At 51.4% G+C, this 25116-nt stretch overlaps 1 protein-coding gene across 21 annotated transcripts in view; it reads right to left on the minus strand.

Moving 5' to 3' along the window:
- Positions 1-7681: 7681 nt before the first annotated feature.
- Positions 7682-25116, minus strand: part of KANK2 (KN motif and ankyrin repeat domains 2) — a 36380-nt gene continuing 18945 nt past the window's right edge. For 5 of the 21 annotated variants that reach the window (XM_015122929.3, XM_077977377.1, XM_015122927.3 and 2 more), the window contains 9 exons: positions 23827-23994; positions 23619-23721; positions 20856-21095; positions 19791-19878; positions 18074-18293; positions 16745-16887; positions 13761-13961; positions 13590-13679; positions 7682-9985 (listed from right to left, as the gene is read on the minus strand). In XM_015122929.3, the coding sequence (XP_014978415.3) occupies positions 9932-9985; positions 13590-13679; positions 13761-13961; positions 16745-16887; positions 18074-18293; positions 19791-19878; positions 20856-21095; positions 23619-23721; positions 23827-23994 (1307 nt within the window). In that variant the 3' untranslated portion in view covers positions 7682-9931. Of the gene's footprint in view, positions 9986-11076; positions 11546-11687; positions 11983-13387; positions 13680-13760; positions 13962-16744; positions 16888-18073; positions 18341-19732; positions 19879-20855; positions 21096-23618; positions 23757-23822; positions 24019-25116 lie in introns of those variants that run through there. The other 16 variants (XM_028838720.2, XM_077977376.1, XM_028838719.2 and 13 more) reach the window with 9 other exon arrangements.

The following is a 25116-nucleotide window of genomic DNA, read 5'->3' on the forward strand; positions in this document are numbered from 1 at the left end:
ATTTTTCTACGTCAGTCATAAGCAATAGCCAATAGACATAGGGAGCAGCGTCTTAGAATGGGGGAAGCCGCCTAGGGTCTGGCCTGGTGCGCCTGCGACCACTCCTCCGTCAGTCATCGGCGATGACCAATCGGCGCAGGAAGCGGGAGGCTCCGTTAGCCCTCCCGATGCGCCTGCGCGGGATGGAAAGCGGCTGTTTATTTCTCCATAGGTCGAGCGCCTACTCTGTGCAGGGCCGGGTTCTAAAGGCAAAGCCTCAAGCAGCTTCTCCTGGAACTTACATCCTACAGTGTGTGCGTGGGATACACACAATAAGCATTGAGAATAAGCAGATTCTATGAGAGGCTGCATAGAAATATGGCGTCTGTAGCCAAGTTACTGGGTTCGAATCCCAGCGTTGCCACTTACTAGCTGTGTCACCCTGGGCAGATTTCACCCCTATGTGCGGTACTTTCCTCCATAGTAAAATGAGGGTCATACTAGTGCCTATGTCAGGGTTGACATGAGAATTCTTATTGCTTTTTTTTTAGAGACAAGGTATTGATTGCTCTGTCACTCAGGCTGAAGTGCAGTGGCACAATCCGTTGCATCTTCGACCTCGGGCCTCCAGCAATCCTCCTGCCTCCGCCTCCCAAAGTACTGGGATTACAGGCGTGAGCCACCGAGCCCAGCCTGGCGTGATAGTGTCTGCTATTCGGTAGGTGCTATATGGTTGTTTAATGAAACATACATAGAATCCTAGCATATAGCTGGGTGCAGTGGCTCACGCCCGTAAGTCTCAGCTCTTTGGGAGGCTAAGGCAGGAGGATCGCTTGAGCCCTGGAATTCGAAACCAGCCTGTCTCAAAACAAAAAAAAACAAAACAAAACAAAGAAAAGATCAGTGCTGACTCTAACGAGCTGGTTCCATGCTAGACACTGGTATTTCTGCAAGAAACGGTTAAGATGTTAAGATGGCTTTTTTTTTTTTTTTTTTTTTTTTTTTTTGAGACGGAGTCTCACTCTGTTGCCCAGGCTGGAGTGCAATGGCGCGATCTCTGCTCACTACAACCTCCGCTTCCTGGGTTCAAGGCATTCTCCTGCATCAGCCTCCTGAGCAGCTGGGATTACAGACACCAGCCACCACGCCCGGCTAATTTTTTGTATTTTTAGTAGAGACGGGGTTTCACTATGTTAGCCATGCTGGTCTCGAACTCCTGACCTCGTGATCCGCCTGCCTCAGGTTCCCAAAGTGCTGGGATTATAGGCATGAGCCACCATACCCAGCCTGACATCATTTTTATGTGTGCTACCACCTAAAGAACATCTCGTTGCTTTCCTATGATTTTTTTTCTTTTCTTTTTTTTTTTTTTCTTTTGAGACAGTTTCACTCTTGTTGGAGAGTGCAATGGCATGATCTCAGCTCGCTGCAACCCCCACCTCCCAGATTCAAGTGATTCTCCTGCCTCAACCTTCAGAGTAGCTGGGATTATAGGCATGCATCACCACGCACAGTTCATTTTGTATTTTTAGTAGAGACAGGGTTTCTCCATGTTGGTCAAGCTGGTCTTGAACTCCCAACCTCAGGTGATCCACCTGCCTTGGCCTCCCAAAGTGCTGGGATTACAGGTGTGAGCCACTGTGCCCGGCCTTCTTTTCTTCCTTTTTTTTTTTTTTTTTGTTTGATATGGGGTCTTGTTCTGTCCCCCAGGCTGAAGTGCAGTGGCTCAGGTGATCCTTTCATTTCAGCCTTCCAAGTAGCCGGGACTACAGGTGGGTGTCACCCTTTGGTGCCTGAGAGCATGGCTTCTAGAACCAGCTGTGTGATCTTGGCATAGAATTCACCTTCTTTGTGCCTAAAGGCAGTGAATAACAATTATGCAGAGTGAAAGCAAGAGGGGATAAGACCTTGGGTTCACTTTCTGACGCTGCAGTTTACCTGTGACCTTGGCAGGTTCCTAACCTTTCTAAGCCAGAGTGGCTAAAGATAGCCCTTTCTTATTAGCTGCCAGGAGGTGTCCCGGAGATAAGCCAGGCAAGATTGTGCAACTCGAGCCTGATAGATATAAAGGCTCCTGTGGAAAAATGCCACCCGCCCACCTCCCTTCCAAAAAAGCAAAGCGAGAACCACTTCACAGCCATTAGGATGGCTACTGTCCAAAACCAACCAACCAGCCAAGCAACCTGGAAAATAACAAGTGTTGATCAAGAGGTAGAGAAATTGGAATACTGTGTACCCTTGCTGAGAATGTAAAATGGTGCAACTGCTGCGGGAAACAGTATGGCAGTTCCTCAAAAAATTAAAAATAGTATTACCATATCAGCAATTCCACTTCTGGGTATATCCCCAGAAGAATTGAAAGCAGGTTGTTGGACTAGGCTCAGTGGCTCATGCCTGTAATCCCAGCACTTTGGGAGGCCAAGGCGGTCGGATCACCTGAGGTCAGGAGTTCGAGACTAGCCTGACCAACATGGAGAAACTCCATCTCTGCTAAAAATACAAAATTAGCCGGGCGTGGTGGCACGTGCCTGTAATCCCAGCTACTAGGGAGGCTGAGGCAGGAGAATCGCTTGAACCTGGGAGGCGGAGGTTGCGGTGAGCTGAGATCGCGCCATTGCACTCCAGCCTGGGCAACAAGAGTGAAACTCTGTCTCAAAAAAAAAAAAAAAAAAAGAAAGAAAGAAAGGAGGTTGTAGGACATATATTTGCAAGTCCATGTTCACAGCAGCCATTATTCACAATAGCCAAAGGGTGAAAACAGCACAAGTGTCCTTAGATAGAAGAATTAATAAACAAAACGTGGTTCATCTCAACAACGCAATTTTTTTTTTTTTTTTTTTGAGATGGAGTCTTGCTCTGGTGCGCACGTGTAATCCCTGATATATGGGAGGCTGAGACAGGAGAATCACCTGAACCCGGGAGGTGGAGGTTGCAGTAAGCTGAGATGGCACCACTGCACTCCTGCCTGAGCAACAACAGTGAAACTCCATCCCCACCCCCCACAAAGAGAAAGGAAATTCTGACACATGCCACAAGGTGGATGAAGACATGTTCAGTGAAATAAGCCAGACACAAAAAGACAAACACTGTGTGATTCCACTTATAGGAGGTCCCTAGAGTCGTCAGATTCATAAAAGCAGAACGTAGAACAGTGGGTCCCAGGGGCTGGGGAGGAGGATGGGGAGTGAGTGTTTCATGGGGACAGAGTTTCAGTTTTGCAAACTGAGAAAGTTCTGGAGATGGATGGTGGTGATGGTTGCACAACAGTGTGAATGTGCTTAATGCCATTGAACTCTGCACTTCAAAATGTTTAAAGTGGTACATTTTATGTCATGTATATTTTACCACAATTAAAATTAAAAATCTACTTAAAAAAAAAAAAGCAAAGCAAGAAACTGCATGACGGGGAAATACGGTCTTAAGGGTGAGCTGAACGAGAGAAATAAAGATAATGACAAATGGAACTGGCAATTGCTTTGTGAGAAACAGTTTATTTCCTAAGACAAGGGCTTCTTGGCTCACAAATCCAGAGGAAATTAACAGGAGTAATGGACCTTCTGCCTAGAAACACACTCTTTAGTATAACATTTCTGGGGCTTTCTAAAACCTTCTGTTATCTCCTGGCTGAACAGCCTAGCGGATAAACAGAGGAAATGAGAAGTCAGGAGATATGATCACCGCTGGAAGATCTGAGGGGAGGGGCCCGTGGGCTGCTGGGGCCAATGATACTCCTTTTCCAGTTCTGGTGCCGGTGACTTAGGCGTGCCGTTTGCAAAAAAGTCATGGATGGAGCTTAACACTTTTGTGCACCATTTGTGCACCATATATATATATATATATATATATATATACACACACACACACACACACACCCACACACACACACACATACTTTTTTTTTTTTTTTTTTTTGAGACAGAGTCTCGCTCTGTCCCCCAGGCTGGAGTGCAGTGGCGCCATCTCGGCTCACTGCAAGCTCCGCCTCCCGGGTTCACGCCATTCTCCTGCCTCAGCCTCCAGAGTAGCTGGTACTACAGGCGCCCGCCACCACACCCGGCTAATTTCTTTTGTACTTTTAGTAGAGACAGTGTTTAACCGTGTTAGCCAGGATGGTCTCGATCTCCTGACCTTGTGATCCACCCGCTTTGGCCTCTCAAAGTGCTGGGATTACAGGCGTGAGCCACCAAGCCTGGCTTTTTTTTTTTTTTTTTTTTTTTTTTTTGTGAGACGGAGTCTCACTCTGTCACTCAGGCTGGAGTGCAGTAGCGCGTTCTCAGCTCGCTGCAACCTCCGGCTGGGGTCAAGAGATTCTCCTGCCTCAGCCTCCGGAGTAGCTGTCACCATGCCTGTCACCATGCCCGGCTAATTTTTTTGTATTTTTAGCAGAAGTGGGATTTCACCATCTTGGCCAGGCTGGTCTTGAATTTCTGACCTCAGGTGATCCACCCGCCTCAGCCTCCCAAAGTGCTGGGATTACAGGCGTGATCCACTGTGCCCAGCCAAAATATATTCATTTTATACCTCAAGAAAAAAGAACTGTTAAAAAAAAATTAAGATCAAACATATTGGAAAAAGATTTGGTAGGAGATGCTCCAAACTGTCAACAATGGTATCCCTACCAAGTGGGATTATGGCACCCTGCAAGGACACCAAACACTGCTGTATTGTTTGAATTTTGAGTATTTTTTTTTTAGATGGAGTTTCTCTCTTGTTGCCCAGGCTGGAGTGCAATGGTGTGATCTCAGCTCACCACAACCTCCGCCTTCCAGGTTCAAGTGATTCTCCTGCCTCCTCCCGAGTACCTGGGATTACAGGCATGTGCCACCATGCCTGGCTAATTTTGTATTTTTAGTAGAGACAGGGTTTCACCATGTTGGGCAGGCTGGTCTCCAACTCCTGACCTCAGGTGATCCACCCGCCTTGGCCTCCCAAAGTGCTGGGATTACAGGTGTGAACCACCGTGCTCAGCCCGAATTTTGACTTTTTTATTGAGATGGAGTCTCCCTGTTGCCCAGGCTGGAGTGCAGTGGCACAGTCTCGGCTCACTGCAACCTATGCCTCCCAGGTCCAAGCGATTCTTGTGCCTGAGCCTCCTGAGTAGCTGGGATTACAGGCGTGTGCAACCGCACCTGGCTAATTTTTTTATTTTTAGTAGAGGCAGGGTTTCACCATGTTGGTCAGGCTTGTCTCAAACTTCTGACCTCAGGTGATGCCCACCTTGACCTCCCAACGTGCTGGGATTACAGGGGTGAGCCACTGTGCCCGGCTGGATTTTGACTTTTATAATAAATCGCTGTAAATTATTTGGCATTAGAACACAAAAGTCACTTAAGAGCCATTTTTTAGGCCAGGCATAGTAGCTCATGCCCGCAATCCCAGGACATTGGGAGGCTGAAGGGGGCAGATTGCTTGAGCCCAGGAGTTTGAGGCCAGCCTGGGCACGATAGAGAGACCTCGTCTATACAAAAAATAAAAAAAATTAGCCAGGCATGATGGCACGCACTTGTAGTCCCAGCCACTCTGGAGGCTGAGGTGGGAGGATTGCTTGAGTCCCGGAGGTCCCGGAGGTTGAGGCTGCAGTGAGCTATGATCGCACCACTGCACTCTACCCTGGTAGGCAACAGAGTGAGAACCTGTCTCAAAATAAATAAATAAATAAATAAATAAAAAGATCTTTTTTTTTCTGAGGTGTTCACAATAGGTGTTCAACAAAATTTTGTACGCTGGCAATATTCAGTATCTGCAAGTCAGTACAGTAGCCACCAACCACGTAAAGCTGTTGAGAACTAATTATAATTCATTGACTTTATTTATTTTTGAGTTGGAGCCTCACTCTGTCGCCCATGCTGGGGTACAGTGCTGTAATCTTGGCTCACTGCAACCTCTGTCTTCCAAGTTTAAGTGATTCTTATGCTTCAGCTTCCCCATTAGCTGGGATTACAGGCGTGCACCACCATGCCCAGCTAATTTTTTTGTATTTTTAGTAGAGATGTGGTTTCACCATGTTGGCCAGGCTGGTCTTGAACACAAACGATCCACCTGCCTCAGCCTCTCAAAGTGTTGGGATTATAGGCGTGAGCCACCACGCCCGGCATAATTCATTTACTTAAAAAAAATTTTTTTTAGAGACAAAGTCTCACTCTGTCACCAAGGCTGGAGCGCAGTGGGGTAATCACAGCTCACTGCAGCCTCGAACTCCTGGCCTCGAGTGATCTTCCCACCTGCCTCAGCCTCCTGAGTAGCTGGGACTACAGGCACAAGCCTGCTAATTATTATTTATGTATGTATGTATGTATGTATGTATTTATAGATGGAGTCTTGCTCTGTTACCCAGGCTGGAGTGCAGTGGCGCAATCTCAGCTCACTGCAACCCCTGCCTCCTCGGTTCAAGTGATTCTCTGGCCTCAGCCTCCTGAGTAGCTGGGACTACAGATGCCGGCCACCATGCCCAGCTAATTTTTTTGTATTTTTAGTAGAGACAGGGTTTCACGATGTTGCCCAGGCTGGTCTTGAACTCCTGACCTCAGGTGATCCACCTGCCTCAGCCTCCCAAAGTGCTGGAATTACAGGCATGAGCCACCACGCCCAGTCTCATTTAACTTTAAATGAAAATAGCCACATATAGCTAGTGGCTATGCTATTGTTGGGTGCTGGTCTAGGACAGAGCATGAAGGTGTTTACTATGATATTCTTCAACTGTTCTGTAGCTTTGAACACTTTCCTAAATAAGTCCATTTTGAAAAAGAGATTTGCAGCAGCTCATGTGTATAATCCCAGCACTTTGGGAGGCCGAGGCGGGAGGGTAGCAGGAGACTGGAAGTTCGAGACTGGCTTGGGCAACATAGCAAAACCCCATTTCTACAAAAAATTTATAAATTAGGCCGGGCGCGGTGGCTCACGCCTATAATCCCAGCACTTTGGGAGGCCGAGGCGGACGGATCACTTGAGGTCAGGAGTTCAAGACCGGCCTGGCCAACATGGTGAAAACCCATCTCTACTAAAAATACAAAAATTAGCTGGGTGTGGTGGTGGGTGCTTCTAATCCAAGCTACTCAGGAGGCTGAGGCAGGATAATTGCTTTAGTCCACAAGGCGCACGAGGCGGAGGTGTCAGTGAGCCAAGATGGCACCACTGCACTCCAGCCTGGGCGACAGAGGGAGACTCCGTCTCAACAACAAGTCAGGGGTGGTGGCGCAAGCCTGTGGTCCCAGCTAGTCAGAAGGTTGAGGTGGGAGGATCGCTTGAGCGCTGGAGGTAGAGACTGCAGTGAGCTAGGATTTGTACCACTGTACTCTAACCTGGGAGACGGAGTGAGACTCTCTCTCCAAAAACAACAAAAAGCGGTGGTTCACGCCTGTAATCCCAGCACTCTGGGAGGCTGAGGCGGGTGGATCACCTGAGGTCAGGAGTTCGAGACTAGCCTGACCAACATGGTGAAACCCCGTCTCTACCCAAAATACAAAAATTAGCCGGGTGTGGTGGCGGGCGCCTGTAGTCCCAGCTACTCGGGATAATCGAGGCAGGAGAATTGCTTGAATCCAGGAGGCAGAGGTTGCATTGAGCCAAGATCGCGCCACTGCACTCCAGGCTGGGTGACAAGAAGCAAAACTCTGTCTCAAAAAAAAAAAAAAAAAAAAAAGGAAAGATGTCTATCTTAAAGCTTAAAAGGGAGCAGAGTGAAAAAAGAAAAGACACAGAACCATCAACATTATTGGTAGCTTTATTAAATTTGTTTACCTTCTAAAAAAACGATTACAAAAAAGAATACTTCAATTAAGTGTAATACTGGCTTTATGGACGTACCGTGATCAGAAAGTGAAATTAAAACTCATGGATACGCGTGAGAAGAGAATGGGCACAGAGGCACGAGCCCGGTATCCCACGGAGAGAAGGAAGCGTAGAGAGACGCGTGGACCCACCTCAGGGGTCTCGCATTCCTGGGCCAAGAAGTTGCTTCTAAGAGTTTAAAATAAATGCACTGGCTGGCTCCAGGGATGGACACACAGGCACAGCACTCTTGTACCGCTTCTCAAAGCTGCCCAAAACTGCGTCCTTTCCCCTCAGACACCAGCAACTCATTGTTTCCAATCAGCTTTGGTTTTGTTTTCTCTGCAATTTACATGAAAATACCATCCATCCATCCATCTATCCATCCATCCATCCTTCCTTTCTTCCTTCCTGTCTCCTTTGACCAGCCAAGCCCTATTTTGTTTTACGTACATTCCCTTCACTAAAAATCAAAGCAAGCCAATCTACATCAAGCCAAGAAACCTACTTTTCTAAGGAGAGAAACCAGTGCTTTGCCTTCTTTAATGAACCTGCGAGCTCTCGGCGCTTTCTCTTGCTGAAATGTGGCTTTTAAAGCCTTGGGGGCTGAGCTCACTGGCCTCGAAAGGGCAGCGCACATATTTGGTTTGGAGCACACTCCTGATCACAAGGCACATTTTTAGAGGCTTGGAACCCTTCCCTTTCTGTTGCTCACCAAGGAAAAGGCACAAGAAAGAAAATGATGTGGAGATTCTTGGGGGACCAAAACAGGCCACGAAGGAAACTGTGAGCGTCTCTGGCAAGCTCTGTTTCCCGCAGGCTCTGTTCCAGGCAGCTCCGGAAAGCCTCTAGGTTGTTAAAAAGGCCAGCTGGCCCATGTTTGGTTTTCAGCAAAGCCCTGTCTCTTTAAGTTTGCGCCGGGAGGCCTGGGAACGGCCAACTTTTAATCGTGCACACATGGGGTTCTTGGGAGCTGGCCCTGCGTTTTGCCAACAAGCACATGCCCTGTTTTCTTTCCTTTGAGGAGAGAAATTCTGGAGTCCCAGGGAGGAACAGGACGGCCCTGTGACCATACTCCGGGGCCTGGCGGGGGGACACAGAAGTCACCCTGAGAGCCAGATTCTTTTCTTCGTCTCCAGGTCTGAAGGATTTTCTAGGAAAATTAACATTTGCCAAGACCTCCATGTGGGGAAGGGAGGGGTTTCTGGGTAATTTTTTTTTTTTTTTTTTCTGGAGACAGGGTCTCGCTGTGTCACCTAGGCTGAAGTGCAATGGCACAGCTCACTGCAGCCTCGACCTCCAGGGCTCAGCCTCCCAAGTAGCTGGGACTACAGGTGCGCACCACCACGCCTGGCTAATTTTCACATTTCTTGTAGAGATGGGTCTTGCTATGTTGCTATGGTCTTGAATGTCTAGGCTCAAGCTCTTGCCTTGCCCTCCCAAAGTGCTGGGAGTACAGATGTGAGTCACCACGCCTGGCTGGTAATTTCTCATTGTGAATTGGTTCCCTGTTAAGTCACAGAACTTGTCCTGAGTCCCTTCATTTGAATGAGGGTGAAAAGACTGAGTTTTCTGTCCTGGGTGACAAGGCCAGGATCTGTCTCGTGAAACAACCGGAAGAAAATTCCCCTAACAAAGCCGTCTAGAGGGGGGCAGTGGGCATAACACTATTCTATATCAGACAATTAAATGTGAGGGATGAAGGGTGAACCCCAAACTGGTGCGTAATAACACTTAGGATTAAAATGAAAATATGCAAGTTCCAGTGACTTTCAAATCTGGCAACAAATCCTAAGATTCCCGCCCCCTCCTGCAACACGGATTCAAAAATACAATATTTTTTTCCTCTCCCTCTTCCTCCATCCATAATTACCAGCTGATTGTTCTCAATGTTCTTCATAAAACCCACACCCCAGCATCAGCCCTGGCGCCAATGTATACAAGAATTTTGCTTCGGTCTGCGCTGCGGCCGCTTTGATCCGGGGAGCCAAGAAAACCCGCTTGGAGCTGGAGTCCTGTGGCCGGTCGGGGCTCCCCCAGGGAAGCAGAGGGAAAGCTCGCTTGCCTTTCAGCCATGGGCCTTGGGGAGTGTGAGTGGGGTGGGCCAGGGAGGAATGGGAACAGGGAGGAGACGGGGACAAGGGACGGTTTGCTCCGGGGCTGGTGGCCCCCGCCTCCCTCACAGCTACTCTTCTGCCGAGGATGATGTAGGGCTCTCGTCATCTGACATCGGGGCAAACTGAAACGAGAAGCAGAATTCTTTTTGTTTGGGATCCTTTCCAATCCCCCGAGGCGCCGACGTGGTGGCTGGCCTGGTAGATAGGGTGGGTGAGCAAGAGGGAGGCATGGCCCCTGGCCCCAAGGAGGTGGCACTCTAGGGGCACCGCCTTGAAGAAACAAACTCATAACTGTGGTCGAAGATGTTCACCAGGGGTGAGGGATGCAAAGGAATGAGGGTGGACAGTGGCTGCTCAGGGAGGGTGAGGTCTCAGCTGACTGTGAATGGCATCAAGGGACCAGCAAGCAGGGAAGGGCATTCCAGGCAGCGGAAACAGCACATGCAAAGGCCCTGGGGTAAGTGCAGAGGGGTCGTGGCAATAAGGCCAGTGTGGCTGAAGGGGGAGAGAAACAGTCGTGGGGAAGGTGAGGGTGGTTGTGCAGGGCCTGGTGGACTTTGGAGAGGACTTTGGCTTTTTTTTTCTTTTTCTTTTTCGAGACAGTTTTACTCTTGTTGCCTAAGCTGGAGTGCAATGGTGTGATCTTGGCTCACTGCAACCTCCACCTCCTGGGTTCAAGTGATTCTCCTGCCTCAGCCTCCTTAGTAGCTGGGATAGCTGGGATTATAGGCATGCGCCACCACGTCCGGCTAATTTTGTATTTTCAGTAAAGACGGGGTTTCTCCACGTTGGTCAGGCTGGTCTTGAACTCCTGGTGATCCGCCTACCTCGGCCTCCCAAAGTGTTGGGATTACAGGCGTGAGACACTGTGCCTGGCCTAGATTTTTTTTTATTAAAGACAGGGTCTTGCTCTGTCACCAGGCTGGAGTGTAGTGGTCCAATCATAGCTCACAGCAGCCTCGACCACCTGGGCTCAAGCAATCCTCCCGCCTTAGCCTTCCAAGTAGCTGGAACTATAGGCATCACCACCACGTCCAGCTAATTTTTTTTTTTTTTTTTTTTTTGAGACGGAGTCTCGCTCTGTCACCCAGGCTGGAGTGCAGTGGCGTGATCTCATCTCACTGTAACCTGCACCTCCCAGGTTCAAGCAATTCTCATGCCTCAGCCTCCTGAGTGGCTGGGATTACAGGCGCCCACCACCATGCCCAGCTAATTTTTGTATTTTTAGTAGAGATAGGGTTTCACCATGTTGGCCAGGCTGGTCTCAAACTCCTGACCTCAGGTGATCCGCCCGCCATGGCATCCCAAAGTGCTGGGATTACAGGCGTGAACCACTGAGTCTGGCCTGAATGCTCCTTAAACACATCAGGCACACCTCTGCCTCAGGGCCTTTGCACTGCCTGTTCCTGCTACCTGGAAGACCATATGATTCACTCCCTAACTTCTCCAAGTGTTGACTCAAATGTCATCTCTTCTCTGAGGGCCTCCAATAGCTTCCCCATCACTTGCCATCCCACGTCCCTTGGGTTTTTTTGTTTGTTTGTTTTGAGACAGAGTTTTGCTCTTGTCACCCAATGGCATGATCTCTGGCTCACTGCACCCTCCGCCTCCCAGGTTCAAGTGATTCTCCCACCTCAGCCTCCAGAATAGCTGGGATTAAAGGCATGTGCCACCACACCCAGCTAATATTTTGTACTTTTTTAGTAGAGATGGAGTTTCACCATGTTGGCCAGGCTAGTCTTGAACCCCTTACCTCAAATGATCCGCCTGCCTTGGCCACCCAAAGTGCTGGGATTACAGGCATGAGCCACCATGCCCGGCCTCTTTTTTTTTTTTTTTTCCAGACAAGGTGGCACTCTGTCACCATATAGTGATGCAACCACGGCTCACTGCAGCCTTCACCTCCTGGGTTCAAGTGATCCTCCTGCCTCAGCCTCCCGAGTAGCTGGGAGTACAGGCATACACCAACACACCCACTCATTTTTGTATTATTATTATTATTTTTTGAGACGGAGTCTCGCTCTGTCGCCCAGGCTGGAGTGCAGTGGCGCCATCTCGGCTCACTGCAAGCTCCACCTCCCGGGTTCACGCCATTCTCCTGCCTCAGCCTCCCGAGTAGCTGGGACTACAGGCACCCGCCACCATGCCCAGCTAACTTTTTTTTTGTATTTTTTAGTAGAGACGGGGTTTCACCGTGTTAGCCAGGATGGTCTCAATCTCCTGACCTTGTGATCCGCCCGCCTCAGCCTCCCAGAGTGCTGGGATTACAGGCGTGAGCCACCGCACCTGGCCTCATTTTTGTATTTTTGCAGAGACAGGGTCTCCCTATGTTGCCCAGGCTGGTCTCAAACTCCTGGGGTCAAGCAGTCCTCCCGCCTCAGCCCCCCAAGATGCTGGGATTATAGACGTGAGCCACCACACCCAGCCTGATTGTATCTCTTACCAGAATGCCCACTCCACAAGGGTGGATACTGTTTTCTGTTTTGATCAGTGCTGTGACCACTGGGGACTACCCAGAACTGGGCCTAACACACAGCAGGCACTCAATAAATATTTTTCAAATGAGTGAATGATGACTAAGTTACGCATTTGGAACCAGACAGACCCAGGCGTGGATACTGCTGTGCCAACCATGGCCATGAAGCCTCTCTGTGACTAATTTCCTCACTGGGGCACTATGAAGGTTCAGCAAGCAGCTGACCATATCCTGACTTTATCCTTAGCATGGACCCCGTGCACAATCAGCTCTTCATAAACATCCGTCTCCTCTGGCCAGGCGCAGTGGCTGACCCCTGTAATCCCAGCGCTTTCGGAGGCCGAGGAGGAAGCATGGCTTGAGCCCAGGATTTCAAGACCAGCCTGGGCAACAGAGTGAGACCCAGCCTCCACAAAGAATAGAAAAAAAATGGCCGGGTGCGGTGGCTCACTCCTGTAATCCCAGCACTTTGGGAGGCAGAGGCGGGCAGATCACTTGAGCTCAGGAGTTCAAGACCAGCGTGGCCAACACAGTGAAATCCCATCTCTACTAAGAACACAAAAATTAGCTGGGCATGGTGGTGTGTACCTGTAATCCCAGCTACTCTGGAGGCTGAGGGAGGAGAGTTGCTCGAACCTGGGAGATACAGGTTGCAGTGAGCCAAGACTGCGCCACTGTACTCCAGCCTGGGTGATAGAGCAAGACTTTGTTTCAAAACAAAACAAAACAACTCAGCCAGGTGTGGTGGTGAGCACCTGTAGTCCCAGCTACTCAGGAGGCTGAGGTGAAAGGATCACTTGAGCCCAGGAAGTGGAGGCTGCAATAAACTAAAATTGTGCCACTGCACTCCAGCCTGGGTGACAGAGTAAGACTCAGTCTCGAAACAAAAACAAGGCTGGGCGCAGTGGCTCATGCCTGTAATCCTAGCACTTTGGGAGGCTGAGGTGGGCAGATCATGAGGTCAGGAGTTCGAGACCAGCCTGATCAACATGGTGGAACCCCATCTCTACTAAAAATACAAAAATTAGCTGGGCGTGGTGGTGCATGCCTGTAATCCCAGCTACTCAGGAGGCTGAGGCAGCAGAATCGCTTGAAGCTGGGAGGCGGAGGTTGCAGTGAGCCCAGATCGTGCCACTGCGCTCCAGCCTGGGCGAGAGTGAGACTCCGTCTCAAAAACAAAAAGAAAAACAAATCTCTTTCCTCTCAGAGCCCCACCCACCCCACGCCTCCCCAGCCGGGTTGAGACTCACCGAGCATTTGATGTTCATGCGGGAATACAGCATGGACGCAATCTCACTCTGCCCTGCGTCCAAGGCCACCATCAGAGCTGTGCTCCCATCCTGCAAAGTATCCAGTGCTATGAATGACGTCCCCACGCTGTGCTCCCGCCCTCCCCGGGGTACACCTGGTTGGAGACTCACGCGATCTGTGAGTGAGATGTCACAGCTGGGTACAGCCAGCAGCAGCCCTGCAATCTCCTTGTGGCCGTGCTCACAGGCGCACATGAGGGCCGTGGAGCCATCATCATCTTGCACATTGATGTCTGCCTCACAGGCCAGCAGGGCTTTGACAACGTCCACCCGCCCGTGGCTGACTGCCAGCATCAGGGCCGTCTGTCCTGCCTGGGGAGGGCAAGGGACAGGATTATGGCTCATGCAGGCCCCAGAGCAGGTCACCCCCTGCTCTAGAACCTGCTGTAGCTCCCACATACTCTGATGGTGAAATGTACCCTCAACTCGCTCCTCTCCCCCTGAATCTCAAACAACCCTCCCACCACCAGGGGAGTAATCAATCCATAGAGACAGAAAGCAGATGAGGGGTTGCCAGAGGCTGGGAGAAGTGGGGGCAGAGGAAATGAGGATGAATACAGGTTTCCTTTGGGGGTGAAGAGAACGTTCTGGAACTAGATGGAGGTGTTGGTTGCACAACAGGGTGAATGTATTTCACGCCAGTAGGGCTTTTGGTTTTCTTTTGCTTTATTTTAGAGACCGGGTCTTGCTCTGTTGCCCAGGTTGGCATGCAGAGGCATGATTGCAGCTTGGTACAGCCTCGACCTCCCCAGGCTCAGGTGATCCTCCCACCTCAGCCTCCTGAGTAGCTGAGACTGTTGGCATGCACCACAATGCCTGGCTGATTTTTGTATTTTTTGTACAGATAGGGTTTTGCCATGTTGCCCAGCCTAACTGTTCACTTTAAAAGGGTTAATTATTTTTTTTTTTTGGAGACAGAGTCTCGCTCTTTCGCCAGGCTGGAGTGCAGTGGCGCAATCTCAGCTCACTGCAACCTCCGCCTCCTGGGTTCAAGCAACTCTCCTGCCTCAGCCTCCTGAGTAGCTGAGATGATAGGCGTATGCCACTACGCCCACCTAATTTTTGTATTTTTAGTAGAGATGGAGTTTCACCATGTTGGCCAGGATGGTCTCGATTTCTTCACCTCGTGATCCACCAGCCTCGGCCTCCCAAAGTGCCGGGATTACAGGCGTGAGCCACTGTGCCCAGCCTAACCTTCTGGGCACTGTGGCTTACGCCTGTAATCCTGGCACTTTGGGAGGCCGAGGTGGGAGGACTGCTTGACGCCAGGAGTTAGAGATCAGCCTGGGCAACAGAGCGAGACCACATCTCTAGCAAAAAAATAAATAAAATACAGCCTGGGCAACTTGGCAAAACCCCATCTCTTAAAAAAAAAAAAAAAAAATTAGCTGGGCATGGTGCCACATGCATGCTTGTAGTCCCAGCTACTTGGTGGCCTGAGGTGGGAGGACTGTTTGATCATGAGAGGTCAAGGCTGCAGCGAGCTGTGATTGTACCACTGCACTCCAGCCTGGGTGACAAAGTGAGACCCTGTCTCAAAAAATAAAAAATAGAAATAAAATAAAATAAAAAGTTAGAAATAAAGGGGGTAAATCTTATGTTTTGTGAATTTCACCTTCTTTTCTTTTTTTTTTAATAGAGAGGAGGTATGCGGGGGGGAGCGTCTCTAGGTTCCTCAGGCTGGTCTCGAACTCCTGACCTGAAGCAATTCTCCCGCTTTGTTTTCCCAAAGTGCTGGGGTTACAGGCATGAGTCACCTTGGTGAGCCTCACCTTAATTTTTTTTTTTTTTTTTTTTTTGAGATGGAGTCTTGCTCTGTCACCCAGGCTGGAGTGCAGTGGCGCGATCTTGGCTCACTGCAACCTCTGCCTCCTGGTTCAAGCGATTCTCCTGCCTTGAGTAGCTGGGATTACAGGTGCATGCCACCACACCCAGCTAATTTTTGTATTTTTTTTTTTTTAGTAGAGATGGGGTTTCACCATGTTGGTCAGACTGGTCTCGAACTACTGACCTTGTGATCCGCCTACCTCGGCCTCCCAAAGCGCTGGGATTACAGGCGTAAGCCACCGCGCCTGGCCAATTTTTTTTTTTTTTTTTTTTTGAGACAGAGTCTCACTCTGTAGCTCAGGCTGGGGTACAGTGGTGTGATCTCAGCTTACTGCAACTTCCACTTCCCAGGTTCAAGCAATTCTCCTGCCTCAGCCTCCCGAGTGGCTGGGATTATACGCACGTGCCACCATGCCCAGCTAATTGTTTTATATTTTAATAAAGACAGGGTTTCACCATGTTGGTCAGGCTGGTCTCGAACTCCTAACCTCAGATGATCCACCCACCTTGGCCTCCCACAGTGCTGGGATTATAGGCATGAGCCACGGCGCCCGGACTTAATTTTTTGAAAATGAAGCCACTAAAAAAATCTCTTGGAAATTAAAACAAAATTAAATCAATAAAGATAAAGCAGGGTTATGCCTGTTATGGCCTGTCACAGCTCCCTCTTTTGTTCCTTTGCTATCTTCAGGCTGTTGGCAATCCCTCTCCTCCTCACTGTCCCCAGTGGGTCCTGGCTTCCCTGCTCTTTTGCCCACACACCTGTCCATAAGCCCCCCCAGTCACCTGCACAGTACCTGTTTCTGCTTCCCAACACACAGCCAAAGAGTGCGCTCAGACCAGGAATCAGGCCACGCCACTTCGGCTTAAACTCCCCTGGTGGTTTCCTGCAGCCCTGAGTCCAAACTGGCTCAACTCCCGGTGCTCCCTGAAATGCTTATGGCTTGAAGCACGGGCTAGTTAGTGAGCTTCAGGAGACCATGCCTGCTTGTTCACTGTTTGAATCCCCAGTGTCCAGCCCAGGGAACCCAGCTGCTGCTCAATGAACTGTCCAGCAGGATGTGGGACGGGGTCATATTAAGAAAGGTAAGGACCCCCATATCCTCCACTCCTTCCAGTTTCCACAAGAAGGTCCTGTGTCAGAGACAGCCTGGCCATGAAGAGCAGGGCTCTGGAGCTAGACCACCTGGGTTTGGGCCTGTCACTCAGCCGGGATGTCATAAAGTAGGAAGAACAGCCTGGTTCTGCAGCAGCAGGGGGTCCCATACCTGGCTGGCTTTGGCATTGACGTCACCGAGCCGGAAGAGCTGAAGGACAGTCTCGATGTCGTCCTGGGTCTTCAGGGTGGCCAGAGCGGTGAGCATAATAGGGCTGTAGCCAGCACGGTTCTGTTTGTCCACCTTGCAGACACCTAAGAGGGGTGGTGTGAACCCTCAGACCAGGCATCTGTGCTAGTGGACTGCCCCAAGCAACGTGGGTATCATGTCTCCTCCATCAGTCTAGGCATGCCCTAATCCCTCCCTTTTCTCAGAGGACCCCACTCTACCCCAGAGGCCTCCATCTCCATTGGGTCACCCCATTACACCAGGGGCTCCTAAAGTTGGAGACGGTCCCTCCTCCATCAGATTTGGGGCCCCGATGCTGGCATCTATATTTAGGGCTGAGAATAGGAACTGGGTCTCCCCCGTTAATTTTGGAACAGCCATTTACCCTCAGACTGGCCCATGTCTCCCCCATCAGATTGTGGGCCCTGAGTCCTTCATCAGCCTGGGAGGCTGTCTCCCCCAATCGAAGAGGGAAGGGCAAGTTTCTTCCTGCCAAACTGAGGGCCACATCTTCTTTCTAAGCCCAAGACTTGAGGACGCATCCTTCTCTTAGACCAGGGCTCCAGAGATGTCGCCTCCATCATGCAGGCGTGTTTGGGGATGCTGGAGGGCCACATGTTTTCCCTAACATCATTTCTGCCTTTTCCATTACGCTGGCTAAAGGTAGGGCCCGTGCCTCCCCCACCAGACTGGGGAGGCAGTGTCTCCTCCATCAGACTGGGAGGACAGCATCTCCCGCATAAGACCAGGAGGGTGGAGTCTCTGCTATCAGACTAGGAGAGTTATGTTTCCCTCGTTAGACTGGGAAGGTGGTGTCTCACTCATTAGACTAGGAGGGCAGTGTCTCCACTATTAGACTGGGAAGGCAGCCTCTCCTCTATCAGATTGGGAGGGCCACATTCCCCCTACTGGGAAGGTGTCTCCTCCATTAAACTAGGCAGGTGGTGTCTCCCCCCATCAGACTGGAAGGGTGGCATCTCCTCTATCAGACTGGGAAGGCAGCATCTCCTCCATCAGACTGGGAGTGCCATATACCCCCACCACTGAACTGGGAAGGCGCTGCCTCCTCTATCAAACTGGAAGGCTGGTGTCCCTCCACATCTGAGTGGAAGGTGGACTGGGAGAGAGGTGTTCCCTCTATTATACTGAGAAGGCCGCGACTCCTCCATCATCTTCCCCACCAGACGGGGAGGGCAGCATCTTCCCTATCAGACTGGGCATGGCGGACAGCCGGCTGCTTTAGAGTCGCCTTGTCCTCCCCGCTGGGCTCACCGCTATCGAGCAGCTGCTGCACCACGGGGAAGTTGGCATGAGACACGGAGTAGTGCAGCGCCGTGTTGCCGTTGCTGTCGGCGATGTTGACCACGTAGTCCAGCAGCCGCGCAGACATGGCCCGGAACGTGACCAGGTGCCGCCGCACCAGCTCGGCGTGTGCATCGCTGCGGCAGGCCAGGCGCAGCCACTCCTGCAGCACTGTGGTGTAGGCCACTTTCTGTAGGCAAGTCAGGTGGGAGAGGACATGAGGGCAGGGGAGGCCCACTGGGATACCCCCAACCCCAGACGGGCCCCCCTGAAGCAAAGCGTGGTGCCCTTGTCCTGGAAAAGGATCTCAAGGGAAGTGCAAGCGCTCCCAGAGGGAAGTATAGACATCTCTGTCCCAATAAGACCCTTGGAGTGGCCGGGCGCAGTGGCTCAAGCCTGTAATCCCAGCACTTTGGGAGGCCGAGACGGGTGGATCACGAGGTCAGGAGATCGAGACCATCCTGGCTAACACGGTGAAACCCCGTCTCTACTAAAAAATACAAAAAACTAGCCGGGCGAGGTGGCGGGCGCCTGTAGTCCCAGCTACTCGGGAGGCTGAGGCAGGAGAATGGCCTAAACCCAGGAGGCGGAGCTTGCAGTGAGCTGAGATCCGGCCACTGCACCCCAGCCTGGGCGACAGAGCGAGACTCTGTCTCAAAAAAAAAAAAAAAAAAAAGACCCTTGGAGTGGGGTGTGGACTTTGCAATCCCCAACATGTTCCCCGAGGAAGGTGTGAGCACCTCCACCCTGGATATAATTACTCTGTCTCTCTCTCTCTTTTTTTTGTGTGTGAGACAGAGTCTCGTTCTGTTGCCTAGGCTGGAGTGCAGTGACATGATCAGGACTCACCGCAGCCTCAACCTCCTAGGCTCAAGCCATCCTCTCGTCTCTGCCTCCCAAGTACCTGGGACCACAGACATGCACCACTATGCCCGGCTAATTTTTAAAAGAATTTGTAGAGGCTGAATGCAGTGGTTCACGCCTGTAATCCCAGCACTTTGGGAGGCTAAGGCAGGCGGATCACTTGAGGTCATGAGTTTGAGACCATCCTGCCCAACATGGTGAAACCCTGTCTCTACTCAAAATATGAGAAAATTAACCAGACGTGGTGGCACACTCCTGTAGTCCCAGCTACTTGGGAGGCTGAGGCAGGAGAATTGCTTGAACCTGGGAGGCGGAGGTTGCAGTGAGCCAAGATTGCGCCACTGCACTCCAGCCTGGGTGACAGAGCAAGACTCCATCTCAAATAAATAAATAAATAAATAAATAAAATAATTTGTTTATAGAAATGGGGTCTCACTGTGTTGCCCAGGCTGGTCTTGAACTCCTGGCCTCAAGTGATCCTCCTGCCTTGGCCTCCCAAAGCAACAGGATGACAGGCATGAGCCACCACGCCCGGCCCTGGTTATAATCTCCAAAGTCAAGTGTAGGTGCCCCAAAAGGGAAATCTGGATGCCCCGCCCCTGAAGCCCCCAGGAAGAACAGCAACCTAAGGCCAGGGTTGGCCAGTGAGTGTTCGTCCTCCCTATCTCCCTCGCCTCTCTCCGAGGCCCATTACTTGAGCACCACCCACCCCCAAGCTCTGGGCTTGGGTCTCAGGGTCCCCACTAGGCAGAAGCAGGAAGTCACTGAGGAAGAGAAGAGGCCATGGGTGGGGTGGAGGTAGGAGTGTGGGTGGGGATCGTACCAGCTCCCGCTCCGTGAGGGCGTTGGGATTGTCCAGGTACTTTTCCAGGGCCAAGCAGGCTGAGATGAGATCAGGGCTTAGCTCCATCCTGCCAGGAACAGACAAAGCAGGGGACTAAGTAAGCCCCCAGCCCCCTGCATTCTCCCCCAAAATCCTCACATCCCGCTGTGGTGCCTGGGAAGGGACTTGACATTCTGTACCACGTCACTCACACTAGGGTCACCTGAATGGTGGCATCTCAGACCCTCCTTCACCGAGGACACACATTTACATTGCACCCCAAGGGGCAGATGTGGGGAACACGCAGACCCCCAAGGGAGAGTGGACACCAAGCCAAAGTTTATTCCAAATGCCCATTGGCAGATGGAAAATACTTCCCAAGGGCAAATTTTTTCACCAGGGGAATGAAAAAGAGACATAAATAGAACAGGCAGGTAGAGGAAACGTCCCAAAGTAGGTGGGTGACTTCAGGATAAACTTTGGCTGGCTAGCCGGGCGCGGTGGCTCAAGCCTGTAACCCCAGCACTTTGGGAGGCCGAGACGGGCGGATCATGAGGTCAGGAGATCAAGACCATCCTGGCTAACACGGTGAAACCCCGTCTCTACTAAAAAATACAAAAAACTAGCCGGGCGAGGTGGCGGGCACCTGTAGTCCCAGCTACTTGGGAGGCTGAGGCAGGAGAATGGCGTAAACCCGGGAGGTGGAGCTTGCAGTGAGCTGAGATCCGGCCACTGTACTCCAGCCTGGGCGACAGAGCCAGACTCCATCTCAAAAACAAAAACAAAAACAAAAACAAAAAAACAAAAAAACCCACAAAAAAAACAAAAAAACTTTGGCTGGCCCCCCAAATCCTAACCCCGGCAGCCCAAAATACTTCCACCAGGCCCTTTAGCAAAGCCTCCAGAACTTCAGATGCCCAGAAGGGGCAAGTGCTTGTTTGCTAATTCAGACTAAAGTATGCATGACTGATAGGAAGGTCCTTCGAAGGTCTTGAATGGTGGGGTTTGAGGCAGAGGTCATCCACCCCCAGCCCTGCCTGAATCCCTCCCACCCAGAAAACGGACCTGATCTCCTCCTCCGTGTTTGATCCTGATGCCCCCTCAGCAGTGGGTATGTGCTGAGATTCTCGAGATAGCTGGCATTCCTGCCGGCTAGTCTTGGCCACAGCCGTCCCTGCAGGCCTGAGCTGGGGGGCTTCGGCCACACTCGGAACCCTCTCCCTTGGCTCTGGGGCCTCGTTCTCTGTGCTGTCGTTGTCTGAGATATTCTCTGCCGTGCTGGAGTCCTCCGACGATGACTCATACCTGGGGAGGTACAAGCGGGGCAGGGGAGACGCTGCAGATGGGATGAGAAATGGTGGGAAAGGAAGGCAGGAATCCGGTGACCTGACCTCTGTGGGCCTCAGCTTCCCCATCTGTTCAATGGCAGTGTTGACATTCTGGGGCTGTGCCATGTAGTTTACAGCAACTGGTATACAGTAAGCGCTCAATAAACATTAGCAGTGATTGTGATCATGCTTGGGGGGAGGGGCACTGCTTTTCACCTGCTGCCCTTCGACACTTCTAGCATACCCACCCTCTTTTTTTTTTGAGACAGAGTCCTGCTCTGTTGCCCAGGCTGGAGTGCAGTGGCGCTCACTGCAATCTCCACCCCTCCACCTCCTGGGTTCAAGCAATTCTCCTGCCTCAGCCTCCCGGGTAGCTGGGATTACAGGCGCCTGCCATCACGCATGGCTAATTTTTGTATTTTTAGTAGAGACAGAGTTTCACTATTTGGCCAGCCTGGTCTCGAACTTCTGAATGCAAGTGATCTGCCCACCTCGGCCTCCCAAAGTGTTGGGATTACAGGTGTGAGCCACTGCACCCAGCCATATCTCCAGCCTTTTTAAGATAGGGTCTGACTTTTGCCCAGGCTGGACTGTAGTGGTGTGATCTTGGCTCACTGAAACCTCTGCCTCCTGGGTTCAAGTGATTCTTCTGCCTGAGCCTCCCAAATAGCTGGGACTACAGGTTCGCACCACTGTGCTCAGCTAATTTTTGTGTTCTTTTAGTAGAGACAGGGTTTCGCCATGTTGGCCAGGCTGATTGCAAACTCCTGAGCTCAGGCGATCCGCCTGCCTCAGCATCCCAAAATGCTGGGATTAAAGGTGTGAGCCATTGCGCACAGCCGCCTCTAGCCTCTTTTTTTTTTTTTTTTTTTTTTTTGAGACGGAGTCTTGCTCTGTCACCCAGGCTGGAGTGCAGTGGCCGGATCTCAGCTCACTGCAAGCTCCTCCTCTCGGGTTCACGCCATTCTCCTGCCTCAGCCTCCCGAGTAGCTGGGACTACAGGCGCCCGCCATTTCGCCCGGCTAGTTTTTTGTATTTTTTAGTAGAGACGGGGTTTCACCGTGTTAGCCAGGATGGTCTCGATCTCCTGACCTCATGATCCGCCCGTCTCGGCCTCCCAAAGTGCTGGGATTACAGGCTTGAGCCACCGCGCCCAGCCTAGCCTCTTTTTTTTTGAGATGGAGTGTCGCTCTGTCACCCGGGCTGGAGTGCAATGGTGCAATCTCGGTTCACTGCAACCTCTGTCTCCTGGGTTCAAGCGATTCTCCTGCCTCAGCCTCCCAAGTAGCTGAGACTATAGGCACCCACCACACCCAACTATTTTTTGTATTTTTAACAGAGATGGAATTTCACCATGTTGGCTAGGCTGGTCTCAAACTCCTGAACTCAAGTTATCTATACGCCTCAGCCTCCCAAAGTGCTGGGAGGACAGATGTGAGCCACTGTGCCTGGCCACTTCTAACCCTATTAAACACAGGTGATTCAGACCTCCTGTTCCACTGCAAATAGGGCTCTCTCGTGTTTCTTGCTGGCTCTGGACAAAACCTAATCAAGCTTCTAGGCTCGGCATTCAAGGCCCCAAACCAACCATCACTCCCTGCGCCTCCCACCTCTCATGTCACTCTGCTTTCCTGCCTCTGAGCCTTTACCCACGCTATGCCCCTGCCAGGAGAGCCCTCCTCGTGCCCTCTCTCTTCGCCTTGCTAGCTCCTACTTCTCCCACAGCACCCGCGTCTCCTCCTTCTGGGACTCCCCTAGGGCCACCTGTGTCTTTCCTGAGGCCCGGTACCACCTGAGTGTTCCCCATCATGGCTCCAACCACAACCTGATGAGTGGCTCCAACCACCCATCGGTGCCCAGCTGCCCACTGGACCAGGAGCTCTATTAGGGCAGGAAGCGGAGTCCGGCACCTTCTGTAGGGTAGAGCTGTGCAGTGGTTACACCTTGAGTTCTTTTTTTTTTTTTTTTTTTTTTTTTTGAGACGGAGTCTCACTCTGTCGCCCGGGCTGGAGTACAGTGGCCGGATCTCAGCTCACTGCAAGCTCCGCCTCCCGGGTTTACGTCATTCTCCTGCCTCAGCCTCCCGAGTAGCTGGGACTACAGGCGCCTGCCACCTCGCCCGGCTAGTTTTTTGTATTTTTTTTTAGTAGAGACGGGGTTTCACTGTGTTAGCCAGGATGGTCTCGATCTCCTGGCCTCGTGATCCGCCCGTCTCGGCCTCCCAAAGTGCTGGGATTACAGGCTTGAGCCACCGCGCCCGGCCAGCACACCTTGAGTTCTTGAGCCAGGGCACCTGGGGCTGACTCCTGGGTCACTGAGTGAGCTCCAGCAACGCGCTCAGCCTCCCCGTGCCTCAGTTTCCTCATCTCTGTATTGTGGTTTGATTAAACGAATTAACCAAAGCAAGGGGCTTGGAATGAGGAAATTAGGAGGCTCTCGTGCATGGATGAATGGAGGAGGGGCAGGAAGTGTGGGGGGAGTGGGGGTCTTCTCCTCTCACCCGCCGTTGACCCCCACAAACTGGAGGCTCCTCCGGTGGGCCGTGGGGTCTGCAACCTCCTCTTTCCGTTTCATGATAGATCGCACGCCTGCTGGGGGCCCGCCTGGAGGGGAGAACAGAGGAGGTGTTGTGAGAATCCTTCAGGGCCAGACTCCAAGCCGGTGCCATCTGGGTGCCCCATCCCTCTTGGCAGCCACCCACCACTTACCGGCGCCCCCGGCCTCCTCGGTCTCTCGGGAGGCTGCTTGCCTGGTGGGCTCCCTGTGGGTGGTGTCCCGGGCAGGCTCTCGGCCTGTGGTCTTCTCAGGCTGTGTAAGGGAGGCTACTTTGGACCCCGGGGGTGACGAGGACGATTCGGCAGTAACTTGTGGGAGGCCTGGAGGGACAGGAAATGGGGTGTCTGCTCTTGGTCATAAAAGCCAAACCACCACAGCCTGATAGCTCCTGCCCTGCGGGTCATACACCCTGGGCCAGGAGCTGTAACAGGGCTGATTTTTGTTTTACCACAGCCAGTCTTCCTTGCCCTCGAAGGGAAGTCGGATTATTACAGATGAGGAAACTGAGGCGCAGAGCTGCCAAGATCACCCCTTGAGCAGGTGGCAGAATGCAGTTCCAAGCTGTTTGGTGCCTGCCCAGCAGTTAGTCAGGGACAAGTGACAACCCTGTGGTCCTATATTCCTGGCTCGAGCCTGAGTGATCTCTAAAAATAAGGTTCGGCCAGGCACAGTGGCTCACGCCTGTAATCCCAGCACTTTGGGAGGCCGAGGCGGGCGGATCACCTGAGATCAGAAGTTCGAGACCAGCCTGGCTAACATGGTGAAACCCTGTCTCTACTTTAGTCGGGCGTGGTGGTGCACACCTGTCATTCTAGCTACTTAGGAGGCTGAAGCAGGAGAATTGCTTGAACCTGGGAGGCGGAGGTTGCAGTGAGCAGAGATCATGCCATTGCACTCCAGCCTGGGCAACAGAGCAAGACTCTGCCTCTTAAAAAAATAAATAAATAAAAATAAATCAGATAAAAACACGTCTTCGCTGCTGGGCACAGTGGCTGATGCCTGCAATCCCAGCACTCTGGGAGGCTGAGGCAGGCAGATCATGAGGTCAGGAGTTCAAGACCAGCCTGGCCAACATGGTGAAACCCTATCTCTACTAAAAATACAAAAATTAGCTGGGCGTGGTGGGGTGGGGATGACTGTAATCCCAGCTACTAGGGAGGCTGAGGCAGGAGAATTGCTTGAACCAGGGAGGCAGAGGTTGCAGTGAGCCGAGATCACACCACTGCACTCTAGCCTGGGTGACAGAGCGAGACTCCTTCTTGAAAATAAAAAAAAAAATTAAAAAAAAAAAACACATCCTGACTAAAAAAACGAAACAAAACAAAAGACAACAAAACAAAACACCCACCCAGGTTGGTCTGAGGACAAAGGTGACTTCCTGGACGCTGAGGTCCTGGACTGCCAGTCACGGCGTGGAATAAAAGTCGTTTCCTTTTCGTGTA

The sequence above is a fragment of the Macaca mulatta genome, chromosome 19 (assembly GCF_049350105.2).
Source record: "Macaca mulatta isolate MMU2019108-1 chromosome 19, T2T-MMU8v2.0, whole genome shotgun sequence".
In the NCBI taxonomy this organism is placed as follows: Eukaryota; Metazoa; Chordata; class Mammalia; order Primates; family Cercopithecidae; genus Macaca; species Macaca mulatta.